This window comes from Engystomops pustulosus, chromosome 10 (assembly GCF_040894005.1).
Source record: "Engystomops pustulosus chromosome 10, aEngPut4.maternal, whole genome shotgun sequence".
In the NCBI taxonomy this organism is placed as follows: domain Eukaryota; kingdom Metazoa; phylum Chordata; class Amphibia; order Anura; family Leptodactylidae; genus Engystomops; species Engystomops pustulosus.
In genome coordinates, this window is record NC_092420.1 from 90,465,297 (window position 1) to 90,475,595 (window position 10,299).

General features: G+C 52.1%; 1 protein-coding gene across 1 annotated transcript; it reads left to right on the forward strand.

The window, feature by feature from the left end:
* The first annotated feature begins 261 nt into the window (after window positions 1-261).
* On the forward strand, window positions 262-10,047 carry UROD (uroporphyrinogen decarboxylase). The gene is made up of 10 exons (XM_072128621.1): window positions 262-409; window positions 1,575-1,687; window positions 2,830-2,909; window positions 3,001-3,063; window positions 3,255-3,452; window positions 3,525-3,686; window positions 5,659-5,796; window positions 6,041-6,141; window positions 6,218-6,284; window positions 9,615-10,047. Exons 1-10 carry the CDS (start codon window positions 387-389, stop codon window positions 9,771-9,773), a joined length of 1,104 nt encoding a protein of 367 aa, XP_071984722.1. The 5' UTR covers window positions 262-386; the 3' UTR covers window positions 9,774-10,047.
* The last annotated feature ends 252 nt before the right edge of the window (window positions 10,048-10,299 follow it).

A 10,299-nucleotide genomic window follows, 5' to 3' on the forward strand; every position in this document is an offset into this window, starting at 1 on the left:
GTGAGAAGCTGTACTGTGCGTGTGAGGAGTTGTACTGGGCATGTTAGAAGTTGTACTGTGCGTGTGAGTAATTGTGTTATGGGCCTTGTAGTCCCCGCAGTCTCTTCCTGTGATGCGCGCATACTACAGTCACTGCGGTAAGCCTAACCGCCCGCTTTTCCTGCCCGTCCTCCGGTTGCCTAGTAACGCTATTGTGTTCTTAGTTATGATTGGTTAGTGGAGAGCGCTACAACCAATGGCTGCCTTCCTTGTTTTCTTGGTGAGCTGTAGGAGGCGTGGTTGTTAGATAAGTAAACTCTACGGCTCCGCCCACGTGGAGGAGTGGTCAAGAGGAGAGACCTGAGGACACCGGGAGTCACTGACACTTCCTGACAGACAGCGGCGGCATGGAGTGGCCCGAGCACCTGCTGTGAGTATAACACCCGCCGCCACATATATATACACAGCTATCACTGTATGCAGGAGCAGTACCCCCCCCCCTCCAGGGTAAGGAGATGCCCCACAGTACCCCCCCCTCCAGGGTAAGGAGATGCCCCATAGTACCCCCCCCCCCTCCAGGGTAAGGAGATGCCCCATAGTACCCCCCCCCCTCCAGGGTAAGGAGATGCCCCATAGTACCCCCCCCCCCCCCCAGGGTAAGGAGATGCCCCATAGTACCCCCCCCCCTCCCCCCAGGGTAAGGAGATGCCCCATAGTACCTCCCCCCAGGGTAAGGAGATGCCCCACAGTACCCCCCCCCCCTCCAGGGTAAGGAGATGCCCCATAGTACCTCCCCCCAGGGTAAGGAGATGCCCCACAGTACCCCCCTCCAGGGTAAGGAGATGCCCCATAGTCCCCCCCCCCCCCCCCAGGGTAAGGAGATGCCCCATAGTACCCCCCCCCCCCCCCCAGGGTAAGGAGATGCCCCACAGTACCCCCCCCCCCCCCAGGGTAAGGAGATGCCCCACAGTACCCCCCCCCCAGGGTTAGGAGATGCCCCATAGTACCTCCCCCCCCCCCCCCCCCTCAGGGTAACGAGATGCCCTTTCGTGCCCTCTGGTTGAGAGGTCGCCCCTTGTTTCAGTCCTCCGAAGCGTCGAATTTGTAAAATTTCTTAAAAGCCTCATTTAGAAAGGGTATTTAAGGGTTAAGGACACCAAACTTTGCCCAAGAGCCCCCAACATGTGCCCGTCAGGTTGTATGACACTTCCAGTGCGGACACCGGGGGCAACACCCCAAAATCCCAAGGGTAGGGTGAAGGGGGCGAGGGTTAGAGGTCAGAGGAGATATATATACTGTCATGTGACCTCCTGTCATGGGGTCTGCGCCTCAGGCTGGGGTACATTAACCCTCCCAGTCCCAGGTAGTATAATGTGGGGGCACGGAGGACGTCTTCTCCATAGATGCCGGGAATTGGTTGTGAAGTGTCAGCATCTTGTCATCAGGGCGGAGCCTCCCGGGTCTGCAGCCTCCAGATAACAGGATCCCCCAGGAGATATAACAAGTGTGAACACTGCCAATGCCTGATGATAAGACGGGGGCGGAGCCTGGCTGCAATGTGTATGCAGTGTCGTTACAATGTCTTCTCTCCTCAGACCTCAGAGTTTCCCTCCTCTGAAGAATGACACGTTCCTGCGCGCGGCGCGGGGGGAGGAGTGCCGCCACGTTCCCGTGTGGTGCATGCGGCAGGCGGGACGCTATCTGCCAGGTAGGGGATGATGGGAGTGCGGATCTTGTAGTTATGTGCTGAATGCAGCTCTGGGTGTGAGCGGAGTATAAAGTGACGTCCTGCAGGAGACCTGTGTATCCTCCTTGTATCTGCTGCCTCAGGTGCCCAGTGCCACATGGGAGAGATCTCCAGTCACATCCAGAGCTGCACCGAGTTGCTTAGTTCCCCTGGTGCTGCCCTTGCCCCCTTCCCACCCCCCTTCCGTGTCCCCCTGGTGCTGCCCTCCAACCCTGCTGCTGCCTGTCCCATCCCCCCCTCCCTCCCCCAGTGCTGCCCCCCCGCTGGTGCTGCCCTTATCTCCCTCCCGCCCCCTCCCATGTCCCCCTCTGCCCTTATCCCTTCTACCCCTCCCGTGTCCCCCTGGTGCTGCCCTTATCCCCCCCCCCCCTCCCGTGTCCCCCTGGTGCTGCCCTTATCCCCCCCCCGCCCCCCTCCCGTGTCCCCCTGGTGCTGCCCTTATCCCCCCCCGCCCCCCTCCCGTGTCCCCCTGGTGCTGCCCTTATCCCCCCCCGCCCCCCTCCCGTGTCCCCCTGGTGCTGCCCTTATCCCCCCCCGCCCCCCTCCCGTGTCCCCCTGGTGCTGCCCTTATCCCCCCCCGCCCCCCTCCCGTGTCCCCCTGGTGCTGCCCTTATCTCCCCGCCCCCCTCCCGTGTCCCCCTGGTGCTGCCCTTATCTCCCCGCCCCCCTCCCGTGTCCCCCTGGTGCTGCCCTTATCCCCCCCCCTCCGCCCCCTCCCGTGTCCCCCTGGTGCTGCCCTTATCCCCCCCGCCCCCCTCCCGTGTCCCCCTGGTGCTGCCCTTATTCCCCCCCCCCCGCCCCCTCCCGTGTCCCCCTGGTGCTGCCCTTATCCCCCCTGCCCCCTCCCGTGTCCCCCTGGTGCTGCCCTTATCCCCCCCCCTCCGCCCCCTCCCGTGTCCCCCTGGTGCTGCCCTTATCCCCCCCCCTCCGCCCCCTCCCGTGTCCCCCTGGTGCTGCCCTTATCCCCCCCCCTCCGCCCCCTCCCGTGTCCCCCTGGTGCTGCCCTTATCCCCCCCGCCCCCTCCCGTGTCCCCCTGGTGCTGCCCTTATCCCCCCTGCCCCCTGGTGCCGCACCTGTGGCTAATCTTTCCCCCTCTCTGTAGAGTTCCGGGAGACTCGCGCCGCTCAGGATTTCTTTGCTTCGTGTCGGAGCCCCGAGGTTTGCTGTGAGCTGACGCTGCAGGTGACAGGGGGGAGATTTCTGGGTATTGGGGGGCACGGGGTCCTAATTTTTGGGGAGAGATTGTGTCGTTACCGCTTCTCTTTTCTTGCAGCCGTTGCGCCGGTTCCCCCTGGACGCTGCCATCATCTTCTCTGACATCCTGGTGATTCCGCAGGTGACCTGCCCCTATATATGGGCTGTGTGTGAGCAGGAAGTGTTGTCATAGGGTGTGGGGCAGTATGTATGATGTGTGATGAGCCCCCAGCAGGAGGCGCTGTATATGGCAGGTTCCTCCTGTCGCCTCTTTCTTTGCTCCTGAAGGGCCACACACCCAGAACCTGTGTTTGTCTTCCTCTTGTGGTCCAGGCGCTGGGGATGGAGATCCGGATGGAGCCGGGGAGGGGCCCCGTGTTCCCGGAGCCTCTGAAGGGCCCGGAGGATCTGCAGAAACTGAAGGTGACGGTGGATGTATCTCAGGAGCTTGGATACGTGTTTCAGGCGATCACGCTGACTCGCCATAAGATCGCTGGACAGGTTCCGCTGATCGGGTTCACTGGCGCCCCGGTAAGTGTCTGCAGGACGAGGCCAGGGATCGGGGCAGGTCCAATCATTAACCCCTGCGTTCTCTTCTCACAGTGGACCCTGATGACCTACATGATAGAGGGGGGAGGCTCCAACACCATGTCCAAGGCCAAGCGCTGGCTCTACCAGGACCCGGGCGCCAGCCGCCAGCTGCTGCAGCAACTCACAGACGTCATAGTGGACTATCTGGTGGGACAGGTTGCAGCGGGAGCACAGGTACAGCGGGCACCAGTGTCTTATACCAGGGGAGCGGGTACAGGTACAGCGGGCACCAGTGTCTCATACCAGGGGAGCGGGTACAGGTACAGCGGGCACCAGTGTCTCATACCAGGGGAGCGGGTACAGATACAGCGGGCACCAGTGTCTCATACCAGGGGAGCGGGTACAGGTACAGCGGGCACCAGTGTCTCATACCAGGGGAGCGGGTACAGATACAGCGGGCACCAGTGTCTCATACCAGGGGAGCGGGTACAGGTAGAGCGGGCACCAGTGTCTTATACCAGGGGAGCGGGTACAGGTAGAGCGGGCACCAGTGTCTTATACCAGGGGAGCGGGTACAGGTACAGCAGGCACCAGTGTCTCATACCAGGGGAGCGGATACAGGTAGAGCGGGCACCAGTGTCTCATGCCAGGGGAGCGGATACAGGTAGAGCGGGCACCAGTGTCTTGTACCAGGGGAGCGGTTACAGGTACAGCGGGCACCAGTGTATCATACCAGGGGAGCGGGTACAGGTACAGCAGGCACCAGTGTCTCATACCAGGGGAGCGGGTACAGGTACAGCAGGCACCAGTGTCTCATACCAGGGGAGCGGGAGGGGATACCGGTAGAGCGAGCACCAGTGTCTTATACCAGGGGAGCGGGTACAGGCACAGCAGGCACCAGTGTCTCATTCCAGGGGAGCGGATACAGGTACAGCAGGCACCAGTGTCTCATTCCAGGGGAGCGGGTACAGGTACAGCGGGCACCAGTGTCTTATACCAGGGGAGCGGATACAGGTACAGCAGGCACCAGTGTCTCATTCCAGGGGAGCGGGTACAGGTACAGCAGGCACCAGTGTCTCATACCAGGGGAGCGGATACAGGTACAGCGGGCACCAGTGTATCATACCAGGGGAGCGGATACAGGTACAGCAGGCACCAGTGTATCATACCAGGGGAGCGGATACAGGTACAGCGGGCACCAGTGTATCATACCAGGGGAGCGGGTACAGGTACAGCAGGCACCAGTGTCTCATACCAGGGGAGCGGGTACAGGTAGAGCGGGCACCAGTGTCTTATACCAGGGGAGCGGGTACAGGCACAGCGGGCACCAGTGTCTCATTCCAGGGGAGCGGGTACAGGTAGAGCGGGCACCAGTGTCTTATACCAGGGGAGCGGGTACAGGTACAGCAGGCACCAGTGTCTCATACCAGGGGAGCGGATACAGGTACAGCGGGCACCAGTGTATCATACCAGGGGAGCGGATACAGGTACAGCAGGCACCAGTGTATCATACCAGGGGAGCGGATACAGGTACAGCAGGCACCAGTGTCTCATACCAGGGGAGCGGATACAGGTACAGCGGGCACCAGTGTCTCATACCAGGGGAGCGGGAGGGGATACCGGTAGAGCGGGCACCAGTGTCTTATACCAGGGGAGCGGATACAGGTACAGCAGGCACCAGTGTCTCATTCCAGGGGAGCGGATACAGGTACAGCAGGCACCAGTGTCTCATACCAGGGGAGCGGATACAGGTACAGCGGGCACCAGTGTCTCATACCAGGGGAGCGGGTACAGGTACAGCGGGCACCAGTGTCTCATACCAGGGGAGCGGGTACAGGTAGAGCGGGCACCAGTGTCTCATACCAGGGGAGCGGGTACAGGTACAGCAGGCACCAGTGTCTCATTCCAGGGGAGCGGGAGGGGATACCGGTAGAGCGGGCACCAGTGTCTTATACCAGGGGAGCGGATACAGGTACAGCGGGCACCAGTGTCTTATACCAGGGGAGCGGGTACAGGTACAGCAGGCACCAGTGTCTCATACCAGGGGAGCGGGTACAGGTACAGCGGGCACCAGTGTCTCATACCAGGGGGGAGGCCCTGACCTAATCCCTCTGTTCCCCCCCCCCCCCCCCCCAGGCCCTGACCTAATCCCTCTGTGTGTGTCCCCCCCCCAGGCCCTGACCTAATCCCTCTGTGTCCCCCCCAGGCTCTGCAGGTCTTCGAATCGCACGCCGGATGCCTGGGACCGCAGCAGTTTGCGGATTTCTCGCTGCCGTATCTCCGGGAAATCTCACACAGAGTAAAACAGAAGCTGAAGACGGAGGGACTGGAGCAAGTGCCGATGGTGAGTGTGGGCGGAGCCAGGGGTCATGTGACCACAGAGCTTTGTGATGTCACTCATGTAATCATCAGTAGTGATGACTTCAGGTAATAATGATTAGACAGCTGATGATTTGCTACAATGTAGCAGTCTGAAGACAATGTAACAAACCCTCAGCCTGAGGTCAGGGCAGCTCATTAACCCCATGGGGTGATATGAGGTGAGGAGCCCCCTAGTGGCCGCTGTGCAGTAATGTCCCGTCTTACAGATCGTCTTCGCTAAGGACGCCCACTACGCACTGGAGGACCTGTCACAGTCCGGGTACGAGGTGGTGGGACTGGACTGGAGCATCCGCCCGCAGGAGGCCAGGTGAGAGGGGGCCCCATGTACCCCAATACTCTACACACCCGAACCCCAGAAACTCAACATTTACCCCTCATCACAGGGAGAAAACTGGAAAAAGAGTAACGCTACAGGGAAACCTGGACCCGTGTGCGCTGTACGCCAGCAAGGTGAGCCCCGACCCGTTACCTTATCACACAGTATTATAGTAGTTATATTCCTGTACATAGGGGGCAGTAGTATAGTAGTTATATTCCTGTACATAGGGGCAGTATTATAGTAGTTATATTCTTGTACATAGGGGGCAGTATTATAGTAGTTATATTCCTGTACATAGGGGGCAGTATTATAGTAGTTATATTCCTGTACATAGGGGGCAGTATTATAGTAGTTATATTCCTGTACATAGGGAGCAGTATTATAGTAGTTATATTCTTGTACATAGGGGGCAGTATTATAGTAGATATATTCCTGTACATAGGAGCAGTATTATAGTAGTTATATCCCTGTACATAGGGGGCAGTATTATAGTAGTTATATTCCTGTACATAGGGGGCAGTATTATAGTAGTTATATTCCTGTACATAGGGGGCAGTATTATAGTAGTTATATTCCTGTACATAGGGGGCAGTATTATAGTAGTCATATTCCTGTACATAGGAGGCAGTATTATAGTAGTTATAGTCTTGTACATAGGGGGCAGTATTATAGTAGTTATATCCCTGTACATAGGGGGCAGTATTATAGTAGTTATATTCCTGTACATAGGGGGCAGTATTATAGTAGTTATATTCTTGTACATAGGGGCAGTATTATAGTAGTTATATCCTGTACATAGGGGGCAGTATTATAGTAGTTATATTCCTGTACATAGGGGGCAGTATTATAGTAGTTATATTCCTGTACATAGGGGGCAGTATTATATTAGTTATATTCTTGTACATAGGGGCAGTATTATAGTAGTTATATTCCTGTACATAGGGGGCAGTATTATAGTAGTTATATTCTTGTACATAGGGGCAGTATTATAGTAGTTATATTCCTGTACATAGGGGGCAGTATTATAGTAGTTATATTCCTGTACATAGGGGGCAGTATTATAGTAGTTATATTCCTGTACATAGGGGGCAGTATTATAGTAGTTATATTCCTGTACATAGGGGGCAGTATTATAGTAGTTATATTCTTGTACATAGGGGGCAGTATTATAGTAGTTATATTCCTGTACATAGGGGGCAGTATTATAGTAGTTATATTCTTGTACATAGGGGGCAGTATTATAGTAGTTATATTCTTGTACATGGGGGGCAGTATTATAGTAGTTATATTCCTGTACATAGGGGGCAGTATTATAGTAGTTATATTCCTGTACATAGGGGGCAGTATTATAGTAGTTATATTCTTGTACATAGGGGCAGTATTATAGTAGTTATATTCTTGTACATAGGGGGCAGTATTATAGTAGTTATATTCCTGTACATAGGGAGCAGTATTATAGTAGTTGTATCCCTGTACATAGGGGGCAGTATTATAGTAGTTATATTCTTGCACATAGGGGGCAGTATTATAGTAGTTATATTCCTGTACATAGGGGGCAGTATTATAGTAGTTATATTCCTGTACATAGGGGGGCAGTATTATAGTAGTTATATTCTTGCACATAGAGGGCAGTATTATAGTAGTTATATTCTTGCACATAGGGGGCAGTATTATAGTAGTTGTATCCCTGTACATAGGGGGCAGTATTATAGTAGTTATATTCTTGCACATAGAGGGCAGTATTATAGTAGTTATATTCTTGCACATAGGGGGCAGTATTATAGTAGTTATATTTTTGCACATAGGGGGCAGTATTATAGTAGTTGTATCCCTGTACATAGGGGGCAGTATTATAGTAGTTATATTCCTGTACATAGGGGGCAGTATTATAGCAGTTATATTCCTGTACATTGGGGGCAGTATTATAGCAGTTATATTCTTGTACATAGGGGGCAGTATTATAGTAGTTATATTCTTGCACCTCCCTATCTCTCTTCTCTCATCTCAGTCTATCACCCTTCCCGTGCTCTTCGATCTGCCAGTGACATTAGATTAATCTCTACCTTAATTCGAACCTCCCATGCACGTATCCAGGACTTCTCCCGAGTTGCTCCAATTCTCTGGAATGCCCTTCCCCAGACTCTGAGACTAATACCCACCCTCCAAAGCTTCAAACGTGCTCTTAAAACCCATCTCTTTAGGCAAGCCTATCACACTCGCTAACTGCATGAAATGTCAACTCTCCCTTTACTAATCCATTCTATGTCCTATCTCCCATCTGTTATCTGGCAAACAACTGATATATACCAAGCTCCAGGCTTCTCTGCAGTCTTTTTAACCTAGGACCCTGTAAATAAGATGGCGGCTGATGGCTGGTTCAAGCAGCAACATCGTTGTTTAGTAAATTATTTATTAAATTATTTTATATTGTTCCCTTATAAAGAATGGCTGGACCATTATACAACCTCTTGTGTCACCCCCTCATCCTCAAAGTCTGTAAGCTCTTGTGAGCAGGGCCCTCACTCCTATTGTTCCATATGACTGTTTGTTCTTTGTAATGTAATATAGTTGTATATGTCCCCTATGATTTGTAAAGCGCTACGGAATTTGATGGCGCTATATAAAGATTATTATTATTATTATTATTCTTGCACATAGAGGGCAGTATTATAGTAGTTATATTCCTGTACATAGGGGCAGTATTATAGTAGTTATATTCCTGTACATAGGGGGCAGTATTATAGTAGTTATATTCCTGTACATAGGGGACAGTATTATAGTAGTTATATTCTTGTACATAGGGGCAGTATTATAGTAGTTATATTCCTGTACATAGGGGGCAGTATTATAGTAGTTATATTCTTGTACATAGGAGACAGTATTATAGTAGTTATATTCTTGTACATATGAGGCAGTATTATAGTAGTTATATTCTTGTACATAGGGGGCAGTATTATAGTAGTTATATTCTTGTACATAGGGGGCAGTATTATAGTAGTTATATTCCTGTACATAGGGGCAGTATTATAGTAGTTATATTCTTGTACATAGGGGGCAGTATTATAGTAGTTATATTCTTGTACATAGGGGGCAGTATTATAGTAGTTATATTCCTGTACATAGGGGGCAGTATTATAGTAGTTATATTCTTGTACATAGGGGGCAGTATTATAGTAGTTATATTCCTGTACATAGGGGACAGTATTATAGTAGTTATATTCCTGTACATAGGGGGCAGTATTATAGTAGTTATATTCTTGTACATAGGGGGCAGTATTATAGTAGTTATATTCCTGTACATAGGGGGCAGGATTATAGTAGTTATATTCCTGTACATAGGGGGCAGTATTATAGTAGTTATATTCTTGTAGATAGGGGGCAGTATTATAGCAGTTATAGTCTTGTACGTAGGGGGCAGTATAATAGTAGTACTGGATGATGATTGATATCTTTTCCCGCAGGAGAACATTGAAGAGATGGTGAAGAAGATGCTCGAGGCCTTTGGGTGTCAGGGTTACATTGCTAACCTGGGTCATGGCTTGTATCCGGATATGGACCCAGAGCATGTAGGAGCCTTCATTTCTGCTGTACATAAATACTCAGAGAAGAAAAAGAACTGAGCGCTGAGCTGTGAAGTTTCTGATCCTAGTGGAGGATGGAGAAAGCACAGGAGCTGCTGCCCCAGAGGGTAATAATGGGACATAAGTAGCAGAACTGTGCCCATATTCTGGGCGAAATCTGGATCTGCTGACCCAAGGTCTGGACTCTAAGGATGTGTCTTCTTTGTGCAGCTTCCTCAGTAAAATCTGAGGAGGCAGAGAAGAAAGTTACATGCACCTCATAATTGTATGGTCAAGAACTAAATAAAGAGGCTGAAGCCCCATGAAGGAGAAACCTGCTGCCTGTTCCTAATGATGTAATGCTTTGAGCCACTAGAGGGCGCTAACAGCATTGTGCTAGATATAAAGGGGTTGTACGGCTGCAGACATTGCCCCCCACTTTCTAGATAACCTATAAACACTGACTACACTAATTCAATGTTATTAACGATTCTTGGGGGTTTTACAGATAATTAAATTTCAAGTTAGAAGGTCAGCAGTGTTTTCTACTTACCCATCTCCAGGGATACGACAGGTACACATTCTG

Excerpts from the sequence above, each read along its gene's own strand:
- UROD (XM_072128621.1), top strand. The coding sequence starts at position 387 with ATGGAGTGGCCCGAGCACCTGCT. Across the intron at positions 1,688-2,829 it reads GGCGGGACGCTATCTGCCAG|AGTTCCGGGAGACTCGCGCC; the intron begins GTAGGGGATGAT and ends CCCTCTCTGTAG. Across the intron at positions 3,064-3,254 it reads ACATCCTGGTGATTCCGCAG|GCGCTGGGGATGGAGATCCG; the intron begins GTGACCTGCCCC and ends CTTGTGGTCCAG.